The sequence below is a fragment of the Pelobates fuscus genome, chromosome 8 (assembly GCF_036172605.1).
Source record: "Pelobates fuscus isolate aPelFus1 chromosome 8, aPelFus1.pri, whole genome shotgun sequence".
Taxonomy (NCBI): domain Eukaryota; kingdom Metazoa; phylum Chordata; class Amphibia; order Anura; family Pelobatidae; genus Pelobates; species Pelobates fuscus.
The window spans coordinates 55762850-55788394 of NC_086324.1; the positions used below are offsets into that span (position 1 = coordinate 55762850).

The window sequence follows — 25545 nt, forward strand, 5'->3', positions numbered from 1 at the left end:
AGAATACCTTACACAGTTTAGACAGTCTTACACAATCCATTGAAAATTACAGTTCTATAGCAGCAAGTTACCGTCTGAGAAGTATCCTGTTGGGATGTTGATGTTTTAGGTGTAGGTTTCATTTCTGACTCTACAATAGATATAATAAAGAGAAAACATTTTTGAAACATAGTATTGTTCATAGAGATCTTGCCAGACTTAAAATTATACTTTAGGCACCAAAACAACTTTAGCTAAATAAAGCAGTTTGGGTGAGTAGACCATAACCCTGCAGTCACACTGATCAATTTTCTGCCATGTATGAATTAAAACATTTTGTTTATGCAGGAATAGTCACCCCCTCCTGCATGTGACTCACACAGCCTTCCTAAACACTTCCTGTAAAGAGAGATCTAATATTTACACTTCCTTTATTGCACAGTCTGTTAAATTTAGAATTTCTTATATCCTGCTTTGTTAATAACATTCTGGACCCTTCAGGAGCCACCTGTGTGTAATTAAAGTTCAATTTACAGATGAGGATATAAACTCTTTTAACCCCTTAAGGACCAAACTTCTGGAATAAAAGGGAATAATGACATGTCACACATGTCCTGTGTCCTTAAGGGGTTAAAGTAAGTTACATCTGACTGCGTCAGTCACAGACATAGGAAAATGGGGTTAGGGCTGCATAAACAAAAACAAAAGTGATTTTACTCCTAAATGGCATAGAATTGAGCAGTGAAACTACAGTGTTATGATCTATACACAAAAATTGCTGCATTGAGCTCAAGTTGTTTTGATGTCTATAGTATTCCTTTAGGTTTTTGAATAAAATAAAAAATGAAATTATGGGCTACATAACAATCTACCATCACTAACCGCGTCAAAGCATTTTCTGACTTTTAGCCAGTATCATGTGGCAGCAATCTCAATTACATTAACCTTGTTTCTGACAGTAACTACGCCAATGTATTCAAGAAGTGGTTTCAGGCACTTACAGGGTTTAAATCCAGAACGGTTTTATTGTATAAAAATTTTATGAATCGAGTGTGATCCTTCCTCCTTGAGGTACATTTTGATCCAATAAAACTGCTCTGTATTTGAACCCTATGATTGCCTGACAGGGCCGTACTGGAAAGAAAATTTGGCCCAGGCATTTTTTAATAACATGCTTGCACTGTGTTTGCTTGAAATTTGTCTCTGGTGTCTCCATAGATGGGATACCAGGAGACAAAAATGTCAGGAAAGAGTATTGTGCAGTATGTGTGTGTGAGGGTGCAGTGTGTGTGTGTGAGGGTGATATGTGTGTGTGTGAGGGTGATATGTGTGTGTGCGTGTGGGGGGGGGGGGTGCAGTATGTGTGAGGGTGCTGTGTGTGTGAAGGGTGCAGTGTGTGCTGTGTGTGTGAAGGGTGCAGTGTGTGTGGGCTGTGTGTGAGTGAGGGGTGCAGTGTGTGTGAGGAAGCTGTGTGTGTGAGTGAGAATGCTGTGAGTGTCAGGGCTGCAGTGTGTGTGAGATGCTGTGAGTGTCAGGGGTGCAGTGTGTGCATGTGAGATGTGAGTGAGGGTGCTGTGTGTGTGAGTGAAGGTGCTGTGAGTGTCAGGGGTGCAGTGTGTGTGTGTGTGTGTGAGATGCTGTGAGTGTCAGGGGTGCAGTGAGTGAGTGAGGGTGCTGTGAGTGTCAGGGGTGCAGTGTGTGTGTGAGTGAGGGTGCTGTGTGTGTGTGTGAGTGAGGGTGCTGTGAGTGTCAGGGGTGCAGTGTGAGTGATTGAGGGTGCTGTGAGTGTCAGGGGTGCAGTGTGTGTGTGTGTGTGTGAGTGAGGGTGCGGTGAGTGTCAGGGGTATAGTGCGCCTGTGTAAGTGAGGGTGCTGTGAGTGTCAGGGGTGCAGTGTGTGTGAGTAAGGGTGCTGTGAGTGTTAGGGGTGCACTGTGTGTGTGAGTAATGGTGATGTGAGTGTCAGGGGTGCAGTGTGTGTGTGTGAGATGCTGTGAGTGTCAGAGGTGCAGTATTTGTGAATGAGGGTGCTGTGTGTGTTTGTGAGGGTGCTGTGAGTGTCAGGGGTGCAGTGTGTGTGAGATGCTGTGAGTGTCAGGGGTACAGTCCGTGTGTGAGTGAGGATGCTGTGTGTGTCAGGGGTGCAGTGTGCGTGTGTGTAAGTGAGGGTGCTGTGAGTGTCAGGGGTGCAGTGTGTGTGTGTGAGTGAGGGTGCTGTGAGTGTCATGGGTGCATTGTGTGAGTGAGGGTGCTGTGAGTGTGTGTGAGGGAGGTTCTGTGAGTGTCAGTGGTGCAGTGTGTGTGTGAGTGAGGGTGCTGTGAGTGTCAGGGGTGCAGTGTGTGTGTGTGAGTGAGGGTGCTGTGAGTGTCAGGGGTACAGTGTGTGCGAGTGAGGGTGCTGGTGTGTGAATATGTTTGGAGGGCTTGTGTGTTGTGGGGGACAGATTATTATCAATATATATTAATTAAAAATAAATGAATAAGCATTGATTGTATCCCTCCTCCCTTCTTACCTGGGAGGGGGGACTGTGCTGCCATCCCTGGTGGTCCTCGTGGTGAGTGAACTCTAGCCTATGGGGCTAGAGTTCACTCTTGCGAGACCCGGAGTGTTGCCATGGCAATGCTCCAGATTTTGTGAGAGGAACCCAGTGGAGCTGCAAGATAGAGCTCCTCTTGTCTCCTTCCCTCCCAGAAGGCAACCGCATGTAACTGCCGGTGGGCTGGTGAGGGAGATCTTTGAGGGAGATCGGTGGGGCCGGCGCTCAGATAGCATTTGCCCGGTGTGCCCGATGGCCAGTCCGGGCCTGGTGCCTGAAGCCTCTTTATGGATATATCGTATACTAAGGATTTGCTGGTCCTGCTTCAGTAAGTGAGTGTGGTCCTTCCTCCTTTTGTAGTATGTCAAAATAATGTTTTTTGTCCTATAACCAAACCTAAACTTTGAAAGCAGGAAAAATGAGCAAGTGATAAGATCTGAGTTACTTTGACAAGGGCCAAATAGTGATGGCCAGACGACTGGGTCAGATAATTTCCAAAACGGGAAGACTTGTGGGCTGTTCCTATTATACAGTAGTTAGTACCTACCAAAATGGGTGCAAGGAAGCTGGTGAACCGGTATCATTGATGCATGCGGGGAACGAAGGCTAGTCCATCTGGTCCGATCACACAGAAGAGCTACTGTAGCTCACATTGCCCAGCCCAGCCTAGTGGACCTGGTGTGGGCCCACTACCTTGGGCCCAGTGTGGAGATGCTGAAATCATCATGGTCTCCCTGCAGTGCTCCCTCTCGTGTCTTTCAGTGATGCCGGGGCCGGAGTGATGCCAGATCCTGGCATCCTGGCAGAGCGCTCGAGGGAGCACAGCAGGAATAGCATGAACATCAGAGTTTCCTTGCGGCCTGTGTACAGCCCCCTGGAAGCAGTTCATTTGGGCAGAGTAGGAACATGCCGTCCAGGTAAGCCAGTGTCTACTCTGCCTTACCGCCTAGCTGCCCTCCTTTGGGGGGCTCTAAGGTGGCCAGACGGCCATTTCCTTGGCCCCCCAAAGCAGGCAGAACACAAAGAGCCTGGTGTCACTTGCAACCTTAGCGACCCCTGTTCCGCCACTGGATGTAGGTTGCCTGGTCCCTGACGTAGAGCTAACTATATATACCAAATTTTGCGTGAATGCGATCTCTAGAGGGATCAAGAATTTGACAGGTAATTATAAAACAATTATTTTGGCAATCTCCTGACCCTATGATATTATTACCTGCAGGATTGGTTAGGGGCTACACACGTTATGGTGAGGTTTTGATTACATGCTTTTTTATTATTTATTATTATTTTTTAACTGTTTAGAAATACAATGAATTTCCACTAACCCTGCACGATGAATGCAACTGCCACATGGGGAATAAACTTCCTTGTTTGGAAAGGTGTATGGTGCCACCGAAATCAGCATATTTTATCTAAAATGTTTAATCCATAATAGGTGGCATTGCCATTCTTTATTTGAAACACACTCCATTGTGTGTTATACTTACATAGCAGATATATTTCCCTGTGATGTGAACTACACTTTCTCTAAATCTCTATATTCTGAATGCCAGACAGAACAAATTCTTATAATAATTAGCATTTTTATAGAATTGTGTAGCATTTACATTTTCTACAGTGCTTTGCAAATATACAATTGGTTTATTTAAAGGGACACTAGGGTCACCAGAAGTGTTGTTCTGGTCTGTTTAGTCTGTCCTGCAGGCATTTTAATGTAAACTCTGCCTTTTCATAGAAATGGCAGTGTTTACATTGGTGCCTAGGAACACCTCTAGTGGCAGTCACTCAGATGGCCACTAGAGGTGCTTCCTGGGTCAGTGCTGCACATTGTGATATTCAGTGTCTTTACGTTTTTCATGGAGATGCTGAACTTTCTCATCGAGATGCATTGTTTGAATTCCAATTAGATATGCCATTGCTGGGAGGAGGTCCTCAGACATGACCTCCTCCAAGAATGCATTCTCTTCTACACTTATCAAACCTCTGATAGATAGCTGATCACACTATTTTCAGCACTGCATTCTCTACTTATTTGTTTAACATTCTCGTTTTTACAGTTTTCCCGGATTTGGACCGTGTTCTGAACTGGTCACCCACCAGTAGTTATCTATTGCTCCTTTTATCGCATACATCTTAAACTTGTTTGACCAGGACTCTCTTCAAACTATTAATTAACTAATATAATTATAATCTATGCCTACCTTCCAAAGATATCTTCTCAATTTGTGCCTCAATCTCATTCTTCGAGAAGTCTGTAACACAAAATGTTAATGCAGTTGATATAGTAGTACGTTTTCCCCCTCTTATCTTGATTATATGATCATCACCTCTGTAGCTAAACTTCTTCAATTCCTACTTTATTCCTGGAGACATAAAGGATATACAGTAGTCATAAAAACACCAGACAGCCTATGTGCACCACAGAGTTTTGGTCTAGCAACCCACAAATAATTATGTAGGTAAAGGCGGCTTTCCTGTAAACATTCACACACCAATATTTTTTTTTATCTTCCTTGCTATCACAATTTGGTTTTCCCATAGGTCAAGGCAGACACCAGCATGGAATTATACCATTAGGGAGACAAAGGACATAAATCTGTGTTTTTTTATTTTGCCTCATTTAGTTGCATTTAAGCCTTGATCACTTGCAATAATGTCACTCAAATTTCCACTAATTGCTAACCCCACTTTGTCTGTGCCTTATTGTGATGTCTTTACGTATTATGGGTGATTGAGCAGATGTTCAGAAGTCAAAAAAGTGGGGGGCGTGAATTGGCCATATAATAAATCCTTCTGAGAGCGTGATGTGCATCATCATGTTTTATTAAATCAAAAATATTAAGTATCCGGTAAAAAAACTATCAGCTATCTACAACCCCAACATGGCAAGTATTCTTGGTCAATTAGGCTATATAAATCAGGTAGTGACCCCAGCATAAGCATCTGAGATGGTCTGCTGAGGAGTAAATGGGGTAATATTTGCTGTATCCCATATGTGGGCCGATATGGTAGCCCATCGTGACCCACTTTGCCGCAGAGAGTCCGGATGAAGGCCAAGGGTCTCCAGGAAAGCCACTTCTCCTTGCAAATCTTGGACTGGTAATGAGGAAATACCACAAATGACCATGAGAGTCCGGGATAGGCGCCATCTCTTGCGGATACCGTGTTTCCTAAGAAGTGAGGTAAATGGTTTCAGAGACCTCCGCCACAACAATGTGCCACTGAGAGCTCTAGATAAAACGTAACAATACACACTAATAGGAGAAAGTTTTCATTCAAATAGGGTGGAGCACCACCAGGGCCAGCCTTAGGCCTTTAGGTGCCCTGTGCGGAACATCTTTGCAGCGCCCCCCCTCCCCCGTCATCCATGTATAGTGTGTGTATAGAAGTGTAGTGATTGTATAGGGAATTAAGTAAATACATTTTGATGTAAAAATAAATAGTTACAGGCAGACAGTCACACACACACACACACACACACAGTTACAGGCAGACAATTACAAACACACACAGGTACAGATGGACAGTCACGCACATACAGCCAGCCAGTGTAACACACACACACCGCTACAGGCAGACAGACACACACAGGCAGACTGCCACACACACACAGGCAGACTGCCACACACAAGCAGGCAGACTGCCATACACACACACAGGCAGACTGCCACACACACACAAGCGACAGCCACACACAAACACACACACACAGGCAGAGAGCCATGCACACAGGCAGACAGCCACACAGACGTAAACAGGCAGATGACCACACACACACACAGGCAGACAGCCACACACACAGAGGCAGTCACACACACAGAGGCAGACAGTCACACAGAGGCAGACAGTCACACACACACAGTTACAGGCAGACAATTACAAACACACACAGGTACAGATGGACAGTCACGCACATACAGCCAGCCAGTGTAACACACACACACTGCTACAGGCAGACAGACACACACACAGGCAGACTGCCACACACAAGCAGGCAGACTGCCATACACACACACAGGCAGACTGCCACACACAAGCGACAGCCACACACAAACACACACACACAGGCAGAGAGCCACACAGACGTACACAGGCAGATGGCCACACGCACACAGGCAGACAGCCACACACACAGGCAGTCAGTCACACACACAGAGGCAGACAGTCACACACACACACAAACACAGACAGTTACACACACACAGGCACAGGCAGACAGTCACACACAGAGGCAAACAGTCACACACAGGCAAAAAGTCACACACACATACAGGCAAACAGTCACACACACACACATTCAGACAAGCACACATTGTTACCTCTATTCATTATGGAGGTGGAAGTAGTGCAGCTCCTGGATTCTGCTTGTTGGGGAAGCAGGGACTCTTTCCTGCTTCCCATGCAGCAATTGCCCGGTCCGGAACTTCTAGCCCCGCCCCTACCGCACGCTAAGCCCCACCTCCGCCGCAATGCTTTTTTTTAATCCCGGGTGGGGAATAATGTAATCCTCCACCCGGGCAGCCGGCAATGTGTGAGCTGTGTCGACCACAGGGCGCCCCCTGCTCAAAGGCGCCCTGTGCGGCCGCACAGCTCGCAAACCCCCAAGGCCGGCCCTGAGCACCTCTAATATCTAAGTATGACTAAAAGTAAAAAACTAATTCTTTATTGGAATAAATTAAAGTGAAAAAGAAAGACAACAATTAATGTGAACACAAAGGACTTTTGTTGGAGCTAAACAACCCAAGCCAATAAAGCTTAATGATCTTTAAAGGGACACTAGACCACTTCAGCAAATTGAAGTGGTCTGGATGCTGTGTCCCTTTTGCACCTAGTGCTGCAATGTAAAACATTGCAGTTCCAGAGAACTGCAATGTTTACATTGCAGCTCTAAGTCAGCCCTCAGTGGCTTTCTACCAGACAGCCACTAGAGGGCTTCCAGAATCCAAACGGACTTTTGATCCGTTGGTTATCTGACGATGGACGTCCTCACAGACCTCGAACGTCAGATTTTCCCCATAGGAAAGCATTGAATAATGCTTTGCTATGGGGAGGTCTAATGCTCGCGCGGCCATTGATGTGCATGTGCATTAGGTCTCCCCCGCCGGCTGCTGGCAGTGGGGGAGGAGCGTGGGAAGAGCCTGACCCAGCGCCGAGGGGTGGGGGGGGTGCGAGGGAGGGGGGCACTCCAGGAGTCTATAGTGCCAGGAAAACTGGTTTGTTTTCTTGGCACTAAAGGATCCCTTTAATCTGTGCAGACAGATAGAACTCCTATAGAAACAATTCTGATACAGGCACATGTATCCAAAATGTATTCAATTGGTAGGACTATCTATATGTGCTACAAAAAAAATCAGGTATGCTTACAACTGTAGCAAATAGAAGCAACCACAGACTGAGCTATCTCCACCTGACACTCTTTATAATTTAATATGTCTCTCTAGCAGATAACCAGGCAACCCTGCCTACTAGGCTAAAGGAAATGCTTGCACTCCCCAGATAGCTATAAAAAAAGAATTAATCTCTAGAGTGGTTTCTTAGGAGACCTTGTGAGAAAAATAAATAACTCCTAGAAAGAAAAATGCAAAGTCAAAAAAAATGAACTATCGACTAAATGTTGCTACTAAAAGAGTATTTCAAAAACCAAACCAGGAGCTGCACTCTTCAAATCCATAAACTTAGCTGCTACCGAACCAGAGGCCAGCACCAAGCCTCCAAATGTAATTAGAAGTCAAAGAAAGGTCCAGGCAATCCAAAGTATAAATAGGCAAATTTATTGGACTCAAGTGTCCAGCAACGTTTTGACCAGAAAATGCTTGAAAAGACCTGAGAATTTACACCTCTCTCTCTCTAACAGATATCCAGGTAACCCAGCCAAATATGCTGAAAAAAACCTCACATTCTCCAAAAAAACTAAACCTAAAAACTAGTTTGCCCATTGAATCTCTAGAGCAATATCCTAGAAGATCTTATGAGAAAAAATAAATAAGTAACCCATACAATAGAAAATAGCTTAAAATTAAATTTCTCCTTGTATAAATCAAGCTATGAGATATCCAAGGTCTAATTGGCCTGATACATACTTTTAATTATTCCATTTTTTTTTCAAATTGTAAAAAAACAGCATTCATGCATTGCCCTCATGCAGTTATAACTAAAAGCACCCTAGTGAAAATAGTGCCCCTTAGGAACAAAAAGAAGCTAAACTGGTCTAAGTCATAGCTACATATTAGTGGTGCTACTCCCTATTTGGAAGAACACTTTCTGCTACTAGTGTGTATTGTTCATTTACCAGGGTTACCCCCTTATTGGTTTGTTCTATGAGGATTCACACTGTTCATGTAGTCTCTTTATTTATCTTGCATAAAGGGTAAGTTCCATAGTTTCAAAAGTGAAAGAGAAGTCCACTTGAGGGTGGCCTGGACTGCAGGTTTTTCTCTGCTGTCTTGAAAGTGCACCACCAGATCTCTAGGTACTGCATCTGGAGTCTTGAGTGATTTGGGGATATAGAAGACACCTTTAAATATAATATTCTTGGCATGTCATGGTGACCGTACGGCCACCATCACTCACCTCAGAAAATGTGGAATCTCTGCCGCTGGTTTGTCCTTCATATACTCTAGGGTTGCAAAATGTTGCTTTAATATTTTCTGTTGCTGCTGCAGTTCTTGAACCATATTTTCAAGCGAAACAATCTTCTGTTCTTGACCTTCAGACCAGGCCTCCAAAGAACACAGTTGGGTAATAAGGCCTGTGAGATTGTTGCGGAGCAAAGCCACATGAGCATGGATATTTAAATGGTAATCTACTAACAGCTCCTTCATGGCTGCCATCATCACTGGCATGGAGTCTGAGCTCCGGGGGATCAGCTGGGAGGGTAAGTGAGCAGGTAGGTCCGTGTTCCCCTGGCCAAGCAACTACTTCTCCGAGGAGTCGTAGTAATCATCTAGATAGGTGGCCATCTTCGGCCAGATGCACAAAAGGCCCAGACACCCCCCCACAAAGGCAAAATCTATAAGATCAAGCACATAATCACATGTACCACATTGTTTGTGATATATAAACTTCAATACACAAGTGGCTTAGCATATATTGGTAAAAAGAAATGTAGAAGCAAAGTAAAGAATAAGAGGACATTGTTCCTTGATTTGAACTGCCTATCGTGAGGGACAGTTGGACAAACCAGTGGCCAATCACTTCCTGGAAACAGGCTACACTACCATTCTTAATATTTGAGACTATGCACAATATCCCTGAAATAGTGATATGTGTAAATAACTGTATCGATCTACTTAAATTTGAATGTTGTTTGGATTTTCAGTTTGGACGTTGTGGTCTCTAGGCAGCTTAATGAAAGGAATAACCTGAGCTGTTTTCTAGAAATGTACGTAATTTTGCTCTATGTTGTTGTAATAAAGACAACTTTAATTTGCTGCATTAAGTCCCATGAGTGCTCTCCTTCTGTACTTTTATACTTGTGGCCAGAGATTTGGCACCAGGGCAAATATCTTGAGTAACTTTATGTATAAGTTCCTACCTCCTTGAATTTATTCATAATTACCAACAGTAGGGCGGCAGTGCTACTATAACTCTGAATAAAAATGAACATGTAACAAACTATTTAGTAGTCTCACCTAGATCTCATCTTCTGCTGATGGAAATATGCCATAAAACAAAAAAATATTAAAAAAAAACATGACTGCAAAAATAATTTAAATATATCCACAGTGAAAGAAATTAATCTTGTTCTTCCTGCCCTGTTGCTGAATTGTGTTTACAAATGGTAACAGCATATGTCTCCTGAATTGTGATTAGCTAGCTGTTCATTGCATAACTAACATACTGCAAGTGTCTTGAAAAAGTCCTCCAGCTAGGACGAAACGCGTAGACGTGCTGTCTGCTACCTCACCACACCGCCGACGGATTTGAACTTCCCAGCCGATTCGTCCTTTACGACCCGCCATTGATTTTCGGCAAGCGACCTGGCGAGAACGGCCTTTTTCCTGCAGCCCTCACGGTTTGGAGTTTATGTGCTCCCAGTTTTCTCACCCGATGGTCGGACGGATAGGGTAAGTTGCTGAAGTGATATCCCCATAGTTTTCCATATCTGGATGTGATTTTTCACCTTTGGGGCCATCCCTATCGCTTCCCTCTTAGTCTTGACCAGGGTGTTTGGCTGGTGTTTGAGCTCCCTCTCCGTAAGACGGCTTGGTCGTCTGGGCACTATCCGTTTATCCACTTATATATTTTTTCACGGACTGGACTGGAGCCTACTGCTTGAACTTTTTTGAGTTCACATATAGTTTTTATGCTAATGTGCACATCTCGGATTTTTTACATCAGTCCTTTGTCGACAAGAATATGAATAAGGGGCCCCTTACTATTCATCACGATTACATCTGATACTGGACGTTTTGAGATGTTGTTTCATTTTTTATGATTGGTTTATTATACAATAAATGATATTTTGTTATACTCTTATATATATGTGTAGAGTATTCTGATTCAGATAAGACTCACCCAGTACATTCAATTGTGGTTTATGGTGGTCATTGTGGTGATCTCGGCGAGATTGGTCATTTTTAAGTTTATTGATATTTTCATCTTGATTTTTATGTAGATCTGCATAATTAATTGGAGCGCTCACATACCAGTTATATCTTTTCGGTTTCATTTAATAAGTCGCTCCCTTGTATGTGACGCAGCCCTACTGTTATTTCATCCCATTGGGTATATTTATTTCTCACTGTCAGTCCATATTACATTTACATTTTGTCTAGATTTGTTTGCCATCATCTATTAGTTTATCTTCTTTTTATAAAAGACCAAACAAACAACGTTGTGGAATTGTTTGGTATCTGTTCACTTACTGAATCACTTACCACGACATTTCTTTTCAAATTCTTCAATTTTCTGCACAATGTCATTTCGCTGTCCATTTATAAAAACAGTTTTCAGACATTTCATGTTATCTTCGCTTAAGTCTCCAGCCTTTTCCATTTCTACAATTATTTCCAACATGCTCACCTAGTAAAAACAAACACAAAAAAAAACACAGATATTAAAATTATATATTCTCACTTAACCATTTATATGGCTATTTTCAGGAAAGCTTCATTTATGTTCTGACTTACACCCTTCCTTATCACTTCCTGTAAAAATCTAATGTTTAGGCTTCCTGTATTGCACAGTTTGCTTACTTTAGGATTTCCTATCTCCTTCAATATTAATAGTCTGCTAGACCCTGCAGGAACCTATATGTGGGTATAGTTCAATTTACAGAGCAGTAGATACAAACATCTAAAGTAAGTTAAGATCAGATTTAAAAAAAGAACCACGTTATTTTCATTCAGGCTTTGTGAGTCACAGCTGGGGGAGGGGAGGTGGGGAGATTGGACCAGGACTGCATAAACAGAAATAAAAACTATTTATCTCATACATTTCAATGAATTGAGCAGTGAGACAGCTGGGGCATGATCATCTATACACTAAAACTGCTTCATTAAGCCAAAGATGTTTTGATACCTATAGTATCCCTTTAACCATCACGCAGACTGACTGTCTTAACTGTCTAGCTCTCCTGCTTAATTTGACGCTAGTGATTGTGAGCATAAGACATCATATTATTTTATCATATTTGTTAATCTATTTGTAGAAGGTAAGACACAGGCATATTTAAATTAATTATTAAAAATAATATACAGTTACATAAAATGTATATTTGTATAATGTAAATTCCTTACTGCTTTTGCAACTCTAGGATTTCTCTTTTCCAGCAAGAACTTTGCTGACTCAACATTTTCCTGGGTTGTTTGTTGTGAAATGGTGTACAGTAGAGACCTACAGATAAAAAATAAAAATAAAGGTGTTCTTAGCTCTGCTTTAGTAAATCTGACCACCAGGGAGCTCACTGGACCACCAGGCAGCCCACACTGGACCACCAGGAAAGAAAAGGTATGTTGTCTCCCCCCTCTCCCCATCATACCCCCCTTCCTCAGCATCACCCCCCCAACTATCACCCCCTCACCACCCTCAGCATCACCCCCTCAACTATCACCCCCTCACCACCCTCAGCATCAACCCCCCTCAGCATCACCCCCCCACTATCACCCCCCCACCACCCTCAGCATCACCCCCCTCACTATCACCCCCCACTATCACCCCCCCTTAGCATCAGCCTCCCACTATCACCCCCTCACCACCCTTAGCATCACCCCCCACTATCACCCCCCTCACCACCCTCAGCATCACCCCCCCACTATCACCCCCTCAGCATCACCCCCCCACTATCACCCCCCCTCACCACCCTCAGCATCACCCCCCACTATCACCCCCCCTCAGCATCACCCCCCCACTATCACCCCCCTCACCACCCTCAGAATCACCCCCCCCACTATAACCCCCTCTCACCACCCTCACTATCACCCCCCTTAGCATCACCCCCTCACTATCACCCCCACTCAGCATCACCCCCCACAATCAGCCCCCCTCACCACCACCCTCACTATCACCCCCCTCAGCATCATCCCCCCTAACTATCACCACCCTCAGCATCACCCTCCCCTCACTATCACCCCCCTCAGCATCACCCCCCACTATCAACCCCCCCTCACCACCCTCAGCATCACCACCCTCAGCATCACCCCCCTCAGCATCACCCCCCTCACTATCACCCCCCTCACCACCCTCAGCATTACCCCCTCACCACCCTCAGCATCACCCCTACTCACCACCCTTAGCATTACCCCCCTCCCTCAGCATCAACCCCCCTCACTATCACCCCCTCACTATCACCCCCTCCCTCACCATCACTCCCTCCTTCACCATCACCCCCTCTCACCACCCTCAGCATTACCCCCTCACCATCACCCCCCTTCCTCAGCATCACCCCCTCACCATCACCCCCCTTCCTCAGCATCACCCCACCACCACCACTCCCTTCCTCAGCATCACCCCCTCACCATAACCACCCCCTACCCCATCAACCCCCCTCCTCACTATCACCCACCCTCACCACCCTGAGCATCACCCCCTCCCTCAGCATCACCCCCTCCCTCAGCATCACCCTCAGCATCAGCCCCCCTCCCTCACCATCAACCCCCCTCCCTCTCACCATCACCCCCTCCCTCCCTCTCACCATCAACCCCTCCCTCTCACATCCGCCCCCTCACCCTCACATCACCCACCCTCACCCTCACATGACCCACCCTCACATCAACCCATGTCACCATCAACCCCCCTCCCTCAACATCAACTCCTTCTCACCATCACCCCCCACACCATCACCTCCCTCTCCCTGTCACCATCACCCTTTGTCACCATCCCCCTTTGTCACCATCACCCCCTGTCACGATCACCCCCTCTCCCATTCACCATCATCCCATCTCACCATCACCCACCTCTCCCTCTCATCACCCGCCTCTCCCTCTCACCATCACCCCCTCTCCCTCTCCCTCTCACCATGTGAATTTGTTACAAATTATTGTTCATATGTCTAAATATATTGCTGATTTATTAATGGATAATTACGAAAAAATAATATAACTTTATAATCAGAAGCGAAAATTTACTAGGCATGTGCATGGGAAAAAAAATTGGTTCGGTTCAGCATTCCGAAATTCGGGATTTTCACAATTCGGGACTTCGGCAATTCGGCACTTCAGAACTTCGGCACTTCGGAAATTCGGCAACTTCGGAACTTCGGCAACTTAGGCAACTTCGTCACTTCGGAAATTCGGCATTTCGGAATTTCGGGACTTCGGCACCTTGGGACTTCTCTTGCAGCCGCTTGGTAGATAACTCCCTAATTCCCACGGTATCAGGGAGTTATCTACCAAAAGGCTGAAAGACCTAAATTGGTCTTTCAGCCAAATTTACTAATACTAAGTAAACATTACTTAGTATTAGTAAATTTTGCCCCTACTCGCTATACCGCGAGTAGGGGCATGTCTAGTAAACAGTGAGCAGCCTGTAACTGCTCACTGTTTTAAAAAAAACAAAAATAGTGCCCCCCGGCTCCCACCCCTGAGCGGCGGGTGGGGGCCCTAAATACTAATAAGGGGGGGACCTCAGGGGTGGGGGCCAGGGTGGAGGTCATTAGGTCCCCCCTATTCTAGTTTAGGGCCCCCACCCACTGCTCAGGGGTGGGGGCCAGGGGGGAGGACATTAGGTCCCCTCCTTTTTATAATTTAGGGCCCCCACCCACCGCTCAGGGGTGGGGGCCAACGGGGAGGACATTAGGTCCCCCCCTTATTCTGATTTAGGGCCCCCACCCACTGCTCAGTGGTGGGGGCAGGACATTAGGTCCCCCCTTATTCTGATTTAGGGCCCCCACCCACCGCTCAGGGGTGGGGGCCGGGGGAGGACAATAGGTCCCCCCCCTTATTCTGATTTAGGGCCCCCACCCACCGCTCAGGGATGGGGGCCCGGGGGGAGGACAATAGGTCCCCTCCCCCGGGGAGGGCTTATTTTTTTTTTTTTGGTTGCAGTGAGCAGCCACAGGCTGCTCACTGTTTAATAGACATGCCCCCACTCGCGCTATAACGAGTAGGGGCATAATTTACTAATACTAAGTAATCTTTACTTAGTATTAGTAAATTTGGCTGAAAGACCAATTTAGGTCTTTCAGCCTTTTAGTAGATAGCTCCCTAATACTGTTGGAATTATGGAGTTATCTACTTATTCATTCCTGTCATTAAACTGACTGGCCAAGTAACTTACATTTTATATGAATGTATGCTACTTGATTGTTGTAAGTGTTGCAAATGCTTACAGGTGAATCCTGGCTATGTTTGTATACTTTTTATTTAAAATTGTATACAATGTAACATTCTTCTTCTTTCACTGGGTAAGTATATTAGTACTTAGGCAATACTGTCCTTCGGAACTACGGCAACTTTGGCACTTCGGTAATTTCGGAACTTCGGGAAATCGGCAATTCGGCACTTCGGACATTCGGAAGTACCCGAATGTCCGAATTGTCCGAAATTCGTCCGAATTCCTATTCGGACCGAAACGAATTGCACATGTCTAAAATTTACACATTTGTAAGAGAATAGTTGGTTATATGACTGTAAATATATATATATATATATATATATATATATATATATATGTAGTCTTCCAGATAAATAAAGGGAAATAAGATTTGGATGGATAGGTGTGACGGACCGCCTGGCACCCCGACCTGGTACCTCCGTCAATCGCTGCTTCCTAGTACTTGCGAGCACCATAAGCACTGTACTGGAACACCATAACCACCGTAGACCCCATGAACCGCCGCAGCTTGGTTGGGGTCTCGCCGTCCTCCACCCACCCTGAACCCAAGACCAGGATCCAGCTTCCAGTGGGTAGATCTTTCCTAGTCCAGAGAGCGTAGCAGCAACAGCTCTTATAGCTAGTGATTATACTCAGGGGAGTATAGTGATTATAGCAATCCCCAGAGTGAATGCAGTTCTCCAATCCCCCAAACATTAGCCAAAACTTCATGAAGGGGTAAACAAATCTCTCTTTAATGGGAGCCACACTTGGCCTTTTATGACAATCCTCATGCAAGGGGTACGTCCACATGGACCTTGTTGGGGACTCAAACACAATGACACAGACCAATAAGAGCAGTGATTATTAAATGCACGATACTCCCACATATAGCACACAATTCCCCGATCTGCTTGGGAGATAATTGGATCAGTAACTGTACTAATTCTAATCCAATATATCTACAAGCACAGAAAAAAAACAAATTTTTTTAAAATACCCCAAATGTACCCTATAAATACATAAAACCCCACAAATGTTACATCCCCTGATAGCCCTGGATGACCAACATATCCAAAATCACCCAGATCAGTTCAGGGGTTCAGAAATTTTATGGAAGTCATCAGGGCCGGACTGGCCCACCGGGATAACGGGAAATTTCCCGGTGGGCCGCATTAAGCTGGGGCTGGGATGACAGCCCTGATGATGATTATAATAAATCCTCCCCTCGGACTGTGCCAGCCTGTCAGTCCGAGGGGAGGGAGGAGCTGGGGACTGGTGTGGCTGCCAGCGACCGCAGGGAGACCTGTCAGTCTCCCTTCACAGTCTGAAACCATTTCGGCCGCATGCCCCACCCCCAAACGGAAGCTCCGCCTCCTGCCCACAAGCTCTGCCCCCACACATGGTGCTGGAAAGCTGCCCACCGGACCAACAGGAAACTAAAGGTGTAACGGACCGTTTCACTTACAAGAGGATAAAACCCAGTTTAGGCGATATCCCCCTTTCCAGATGCACAGGCAGCTACTGCAAACACCACTCTCCCGACTGGAACCACACGAACTCTGGAGTTAATTGGAGAAGTAATCCAATTATCCAGGACTAGAGGCAGACTCCATTAACCACATGGTTGCAAAACGACATAAAACACTTTAAAATACAGAAAGTTACTTTTAATCCATAACACACAGACATTTCACATATCCCCAGATAGCTGGGATCTGAGCGCATAAAACTACCGAATAGCGCGCAGATCCTATTCACACAGTACAATTGCCATGGAGCAAAAGTCTTTCCCATAGTCTTTCATTATATGAATAGGCTCCATGCTATAGCTATCTGGGGTATCACATTCCCATAAAGTCTGGTCCATAGTCCAAAGGCAAGAGGCGGGCAATCAGCCCCCTCCAAGGACACGTGGCGAGGTCGGTTTCGCCACAAAAGGTATTTACTTTTTTACTGCCCCCTTCCCATACCACAGCCCCCCTACCCACTATACTGCCCCATACCCACTATACAGCCCCCCTACCCACATCACAGCCCCCCTACCCACTATACTGCCCCCTTACCCACCTAACAGCCCCCCTACCCACATCACAGCACCCCTACCAACTATACAGCCCCCTACCCACCTCACAGCCCCCCTACCCACTATACAGCCCCCTACCCACTATACAGCCCCCCTACCCACTATACAGCCCCTACTCACTATACAGCCCCCTACCCACCTCACAGCTCCCTTACCCACCTCACAGCCCCCCTGCCCACTATACAGCCCCCTACTCACTATACAGCCCCCTACCCACTATACAGCCGCCTTACCCACCTCACAGCCATGCTACCACTATACAACCCCCTACTCACTATACAGCCCCCTATCCACCTCACAGCCCCCCTACCCACTATACAGCCCCCTACCCACTATACAGCCCCCTACCCACCTCACAGCCCCCTACCCACCTCACAGCCCCCCTGCCCACTATACAACCCCCTACTCACTATACAGCCCCCCTACTCACTATACAGCCCCCTATCCACCTCACAGCCCCCCTACCCACTATACAGCCCCCTACCCACCTCACAGCCCCCCTACCCACCTCACAGCCCCCTACTCACTATACAGTCCCCCTACCCACTATACGGCCAACCTACCCACTATACGGCCTCCATAGCCACCTCACAGCCCCCACAGCTGTTTATTGTCAGAGAAGCACTTGACAGGTTCCCCTATCCACTCATACCTCCCCAGGCCTTGTAGGCGGCCACTATGGGATAGATTCCAAAGAAATGTTGACGAGGAATGGAAAGTTGTTTTTTTTTTTGGTTTTTTTTCAAGAGTCTCAACTGGCCAGGCATCTCAGAACCAAAAGTCACCAAATTGGCTGTGAAATCAGTGTGTGGACGCATTGGTTCATGTAACTGGGAAATGGTGCGATATGGTGGGAATAACCTGGCCTCCTATTCCAGTGTGGTATGAACCTGAGCCATATGTGTAGGTCTGCTTACAACTAGTGCCAGAATGCAACTGTCGGTGGGAAGAAGACTCAGTGGTCAGGAAATAAATGTGCAGAATAATTCTCATGGCGAACTTCAATGTGCCCAGTAGGACTGTAGATCCATTCTCCCCCCCCCCCCCCCCGCTTGTTCTTTAGAAGGAAAGGTTCCCAGGACTCTGATGCGCTGTACCTTCTCTGTAGGTGGACATGTTCTGTAGCTTATTAGTGTCAAGATGAATGCCTAAGAAGGTCAGTTTGTGAAAGTGGAACCCATAGTGAGGAAAAGTGCCATCATCTTGTGAATACTAACCAGAGCGGATTGAGGGTGTTCTATCGCAAGGAAGTTGGTGACAGGTGACTGCAGGACATTCGCTAATATTGAGTGTTAGTCAACATAGTGTGTTAGCAAATAAGAAACAGCTTGGGGTTACTCTTTGCTCTAAAAGTTACACGTGTGGGAAATTCATGACAATCCCTCCATAAAATGCCATGAACATGCCCTCGGGATGGCTGAATAGGTAGAAGCTTGGAGGCATAGGAAATGTCTGTCTTGCCCACCCAAGCTCCAGTGAACCCCTTTGGCATAGTGCTGGGAGAATTCCTTAGAGGAAATCAATGAGTTGAGGCTAGGGGTGGGTAATTAATATGGTTGAATACATTCTTAAGCAACGTGATTGTGTTGCGGGGTCTATTAATGCGGACTGAAGGTTCTGACACTCGTGAATACCAGGCAGGAGTGTGACCAGACCTGTGTGGAACTGGTGTGTGGAAACCTTGATGTAGAAGTCGACTGAGTGACGGAAAGGATGTGCTTAGAGGTAAAACTCCAGGTTGTCGATGCAAACCTTCTCTATGGTGAGGAGAAGTAGAGGCACTTATGTCACGAAGGCTAGGATGAATTCTGGCATAGCGAGTTTCTGATTGAGTCTGGGATTCTGGTGTATAGAACGATGTACAGATCATCGTAGTAGTAAGACTTGTACTCGTGGGAGGCAATCAGTGAGGAGACTAAATTAACCTTTCCAGATGTCTTTGTGTATGGTCAGGGACACAAAGTACGAGGGAGTAATAATGTAAACCGATGTGCTAGGGGCGGGATTTAAAAGAATAACATAACCATGAGAGGGATTTGGGAGTCCTGTGGCTGGGATGTGCGTCAGTGCCTGTGGAGATTCCAGTCTCTGTAGTCCATCGTTGATGTTATGTATGGAGGCAAGTAGAGTGGATATCAACTGTTTGACTTCATGTGATTTGGCCTAGTGAGCAGGGGCCACTGAAAGGTGTGGCAAGAACGTTGGCCTCTCGGAGACTATAAAAAGAGTCAATATAAGAGGCCATGCTGGATGAGGCCATAACTCGTAACCTGGAGAGGTTGATGTGAGGCGTTAGCAATGTGTTGGGCCGAGGGGCGTATACCTCCAAATGCGGATGAAGATGGGTGTTGGCCTCACGGGTTTGATAATGATGAGGCTAGTTACTGGCATAGCTGGGAACCAGGCCACCAGTTGACATACCGGATCCGAGAATGGGATGGGTGATGGGTAGTAGCGAGGTGGGTAAACATACCTTGCTTGGGGTAGAATGTGGTTTCCTTGCCCGAGGAATGAGATATTGGAGAACCTAAAGGGAAATGATGGTGGGAGGCAAGTTGGAACTTGAATTGGGCTTGACTTAATGTGAACGAAATACACATAATCGGGGTGGTTGTTCTTGAGGCTGGTATATGAATAGGTAACCTGAGGACACAGTTGTTAGAATCCTGACCCTACGATGGTGGGTACAAGATTCATAGGACATAAATCAAATATCCCTATAAGTGAGTAGGGTGAGGATCCTATGCCACTACCAGAGACCATAGGGAGTGTTTAACCAATACTGCGACAATAATGGGGGATAGGCAGAGTCATGAGTGACTGCTAATTGGTCCTGTGACTTCTGTAGCTAAATACATATAGGGGGATATGGAATACCAAGCTATGAGGGCTGTTTTGAGCTATCCCGGTAGGACTTAATATATTTAGTTATGGTCGTGCCAGCATGGGAAGGGGGGTGTATGTGTGGGGAATTAAGGATCCCCGGGCGTGGGCCTGTGTACGGCCTGGCGGAGGAATTGCGTGCCAGCGTTGGCTGATGTAACATAGAACAGTTAGGAGTAGATTTGCTGTAGGTTTGGTGATACTATGATGCAAAATAGAACAAAAAAAGGTTGCGCCTAAAATATACAGTAAAACATATAAGAGTGTATATAATAAATAATATAAAATAATACAATTTAATATAGAATATTAAATGAAATATAAATGGATAATTGGCAATAGTCCAGAGCACTTATCATAAGTCCATAATGGTAGATGCCGTGTATAAGAACAGGGATCCTGAGGCGTAAAATGGGGTGTGTCTTCACAAATGGGTACTTGCAATCCAGTGAGGTAATATGTGAAGAAAAAAAACAAGAGGAACTCCAATGGCACAGTATATAGATGAATAAAATGTTAAATAAAATAAAATAAAAGTAGTCTTACTCACACTTTTCAGAGCTAGAACCTAGCTCTGATATAACGCACGTGAAGTGGAATAATCCCCACTCAAGGATATGCGGCGTAATATTGATTGGCGAGTATCTGGCTCAGATTCAACGTCCAAGTTGGTATTATTCGACCCAGGGAGATAAAATAAAGTATATAGTGCTCTCTGTATAGTAATTAAAAGGTATAAAAAGAGAATAAATATACTACTCACAGTATATAGAGCAGGCTTGTACTGCTCAATGTAGGCGCTTGGGTGGTATCATCCCCACCTAAGGATTCTTTAGGCTTCTCGTCAGGTAGATAGTATATGTATAGTCCAGGGAAAAAGAAATCAAAATGGCTATAAAATGTTTTATGCCAAAGTATTTTCTTTATTGTAAAATAATCAAATTAATATCTAAACGCGTTTCGCCGCAAGGGCTTCTTCAAGTAGATAATAGTAAAAGAGGGACACACCTGACATACAATGGTTTATATAAGATACAGTAATGTTTGTAATTTTGAAAATCCCGCCAAAATGACGTCATCAGTAGCATAATATAAAGATACAAATCAAATAACTGAATAAAACATAAATTATTGTACATATAAAACATATAATATAGGTACATTCATTTAAACACAAAAACGAAGGTTTAAAAGACTTAAAATATTTTAAGTCTTTTAAACCTTCGTTTTTGTGTTTAAATGAATGTACCTATATTATATGTTTTATATGTACAATAATTTATGTTTTATTCAGTTATTTGATTTGTATCTTTATATTATGCTACTGATGACGTCATTTTGGCGGGATTTTCAAAATTACAAACATTACTGTATCTTATATAAACCATTGTATGTCAGGTGTGTCCCTCTTTTACTATTATCTACTTGAAGAAGCCCTTGCGGCGAAACGCGTTTAGATATTAATTTGATTATTTTACAATAAAGAAAATACTTTGGCATAAAACATTTTATAGCCATTTTGATTTCTTTTTCCCTGGACTATACATATACTATCTACCTGACGAGAAGCCTAAAGAATCCTTAGGTGGGGATGATACCACCCAAGCGCCTACATTGAGCAGTACAAGCCTGCTCTATATACTGTGAGTAGTATATTTATTCTCTTTTTATACCTTTTAATTACTATACAGAGAGCACTATATACTTTATTTTATCTCCCTGGGTCGAATAATACCAACTTGGACGTTGAATCTGAGCCAGATACTCGCCAATCAATATTACGCCGCATATCCTTGAGTGGGGATTATTCCACTTCACGTGCGTTATATCAGAGCTAGGTTCTAGCTCTGAAAAGTGTGAGTAAGACTACTTTTATTTTATTTTATTTAACATTTTATTCATCTATATACTGTGCCATTGGAGTTCCTCTTGTTTTTTTTTCTTCACATATTACCTCACTGGATTGCAAGTACCCATTTGTGAAGACACACCCCATTTTACGCCTCAGGATCCCTGTTCTTATACACGGCATCTACCATTATGGACTTATGATAAGTGCTCTGGACTATTGCCAATTATCCATTTATATTTCATTTAATATTCTATATTAAATTGTATTATTTTATATTATTTATTATATACACTCTTATATGTTTTACTGTATATTTTAGGCGCAACCTTTTTTTGTTCTATTTTGCATCATTTCTTATCATTAGGGGATTATAGGGGACTCCCCTTTAAGGATTGCAGCCTTACTATTATTTTATTGTGTGGCAATCTAGCGCTGATTTTTTCTCTTTCCATTTTCCTTGGTGATACTATGCCTGAATAGCAAAGGGTCGGTCAGGATGATGAACTTGCTTGAGTAGAATATAGCAGCGATGAGTAAATAACCTTTTGCATAATACGTGATTATTTTGACGTAGAGTCAGGGGGAACATATGATGGTATGGTAAAGCCTGGTACACTAGGGTTTGTCCCAGGGAACATGACTATACATATACTGAACATAGGAGTGTGGCGTGTTACAAAAAAGGTTTAGCGAATAGGTGGTCGTCCGCCAAATAAGTAATATACCTATCATGGGAGCAAGTATGCAGATTGGCCATAACACATGGTAACAAATGAGATCGTGATGACTGCCTCAGAACAGTACCAAGTCCATGAGTGATAAAATAAGACATTTGCGATATATGATGGTAATGCAATATACGTAGTGAATATTAAACGCTTACCAGAGCTGAATTAGTAATGGGAAACTGACCATATCCGTGCACAATCGTAAATAATAACAAGAAATATAGCAAACATAACCGAACTACAGGGGGCATGTAAGGATAACTAGTAGCAGGCTAAATACTTTCAAAAAAGAACTTGGACATTTCATGTATCAGGGAACAGTGTAAAACTAACGAATTGGTACTATGATTGTGGTGGCTGCTAGATGGAAGCATGTAACTGAGATAGACTGGAGACTAGTTTGGTAGAAATTTGACGAAAAGAAACCAGCGAATAGCAATGGAACAAAGAGCAGGCAGGAGTAGGTGAACTGACTTAAGTCCTGAACGGGAAAAAATCCAGAATGGACGGTATGTAAGAACGTAAACGTTTGAACAATTGTGTGTTCATGGATTTGGCCCGTACAGGCTGACTCACAGTTCGTGGATTTGACTGGTACAGGAAACAAACGACTTGACCCGGAAGCTTGTGGTGAGGTGAGAGGTCAGCTATGCGGCTGGAAAGTACCCAGACTTTGTGGACACGGAGGTTTGGTCCAGGAAAAGGCCCTGTAGCCGGTAAGGGGTCTCATAGCGCCGGCGGGAACGAACGGCCAGTTCTGGAGAGGAGGTGAGTCGTCTCTGACTTTGTGTGGCTGGAACAGCGTCATGGGAGTTGTTGGAGCAGGGAGAACTTGGTCCAATCGGCATGGGAGTCTTTGACCGCATGTGGCTGGAACAGCATGATGGGAGTTGTTGGAGCAGGGATAACTTGGTTCGATCATCGTGGGAGTCTCTGACCGCATATGGCTGGAACAGCGTGATGGAAGTTGTTGGAGCAGGGAGAACTTGGACCAATCGGCGTGGGAGTCTCTGACCGCATGTGGTTGGAACAGCAGGATGGGAGTTGTTGGAGCAGGGAAAAACTTGGTCCGATCGGCGTGGGAGCCACAGTAGGCCCAGACCAGCTTGTTTGGAGTTTTAGGCAGTCTGTGTTGATGACCTTTGAACCGGAAGTAGAAATGAACCAGGCAGCATCAGCCCTGTGGTGTAGGGGGCCTGAGTTTAAATAGCCGGGTAACCCCTCCCACTTCAGGCTACACCTTCCAATATATATATATATATATATATATATATAGTGTTTATATATATATTACTCAATCATCTCGGGTGGCAACACATAGCCATACGTATTACATGTGACAATACATGGCGTAGTTACTTATGGGGCTCGCATTGATTTTTTCCAGGGCTGCTTTGTATTCCAAGTCCGGCCCTGGAAGTCATAGTTTTTACCGAATGCAGGCATGGTCCCATAGCCGAAAATAGTTCCATAGAATCGTGGCTAAGTGCCGCTGGAGGACCGACTGGGAACCACGAGATTTTCATCCCGAAAATAGTTCTAGGGCATTAGTGGCTAAGTCCCCTTGAAGTCTATTCACGGTTTTGGTCCATGCGAACAAGATGGCTGCCACCTTGTGGTCAGTCATAGGAATTGCGGCCACCCAGACGAACACTTAGACCACAGAGGTGCAAATTACAACGATGTATAAATTAAAGGAGCAGTATAATGCCAGGAAAACAAACTTGTTTTCCTGGCACTATAGGCTCATTAGGTGTCCCCCCACCCTCAGGGCCCCCCTCCCGCTGGGCTGAATGGGCTAAAATCCCTTCAGTCACTTACCTTTTTCCAGCGCGGGCTCCCTCTGTGCTGGGGAACTCTCCACCCCCTGCCGACGTCAGATCCGAAAGCCCATGCGTGGCAAGAGCTGTGCGCGCATTCAAACAGCCTATATGAAAGCATTACTCAATGCTTTCCTATGGACGTCCAGCGTCTTGTCACTGTGATTTTCACCGTGAGAATCGCGGAAGCGCCTCTAGCGGCTGTCAGTGAGAAACCCACTAGATACTGGATTAACCCTCATTGAAACATAGCAGTTTCTCTGAAACTGCTATGTTTTCAGCTGCAGGGTTAACACTAGAGGGACCTGGCACCCAGACCACTTCATTGAGCTGAAGTGGTCTGGGTGCCTATAGTAGTCCTTATAGTAGCCTATAGTGCCTATAGTAGTCCTAGTAGCTTAACAAGCTCCAGGGTGGTCTCCAGTTTGTGCGGCTGTTCGGTAAACGACCCATATAGTCCCAATTGCACAAACAGAGCCTGTTATAAGTTCAAGAGGCACAATTGGTGTTTCCATAGTCGCAGGGTAGGAGGCTGGCAAACAGGCCCCTCCAAGAACCAGTGACGAGGCTACTTTCGTCACAATAGGTAAAAAAGATTGTGTTTGGGCTAACATAAATCATAGGTACACCCATTGTGTTGATAAGATCAAGTTAACATTAAAGGGACACTCAAAGCATCCTAACTGCTCCAGCACAGCTTAGTGGTTTCTATGTTTAAAGGTATTCTAAAGTATTAGGAATACAAATCTGTATTTGCCCACTGTATAATGCCCTCAGTACCTTACACCCACCACCTCTGGAACATAAAGGGTTAAATAACCCTTTATTCACTTACCTGATTCCAGTACTGATCTCCCTTGGCACTGGATTCGCACTCCGTCTCCTTCGATGTCATCCGACAGGGGAAGC

General features: G+C 44.9%; 1 protein-coding gene across 2 annotated transcripts in view; it reads right to left on the reverse strand.

Moving 5' to 3' along the window:
* The window catches only part of LOC134571530 (caspase-8-like), a 99722-nt gene that overhangs the window by 12237 nt on the left and 61940 nt on the right, over window positions 1–25545 (reverse strand). For both annotated transcript variants that reach the window (XM_063429858.1, XM_063429859.1), the window contains exons 3-6: window positions 12255–12351; window positions 11394–11538; window positions 4716–4766; window positions 72–130 (exon numbers count right to left, since the gene is read on the reverse strand). In XM_063429858.1, coding sequence (XP_063285928.1) covers window positions 72–130; window positions 4716–4766; window positions 11394–11538; window positions 12255–12351 — 352 coding nt within the window. The remainder of the gene's footprint in view (window positions 1–71; window positions 131–4715; window positions 4767–11393; window positions 11539–12254; window positions 12352–25545) is intronic.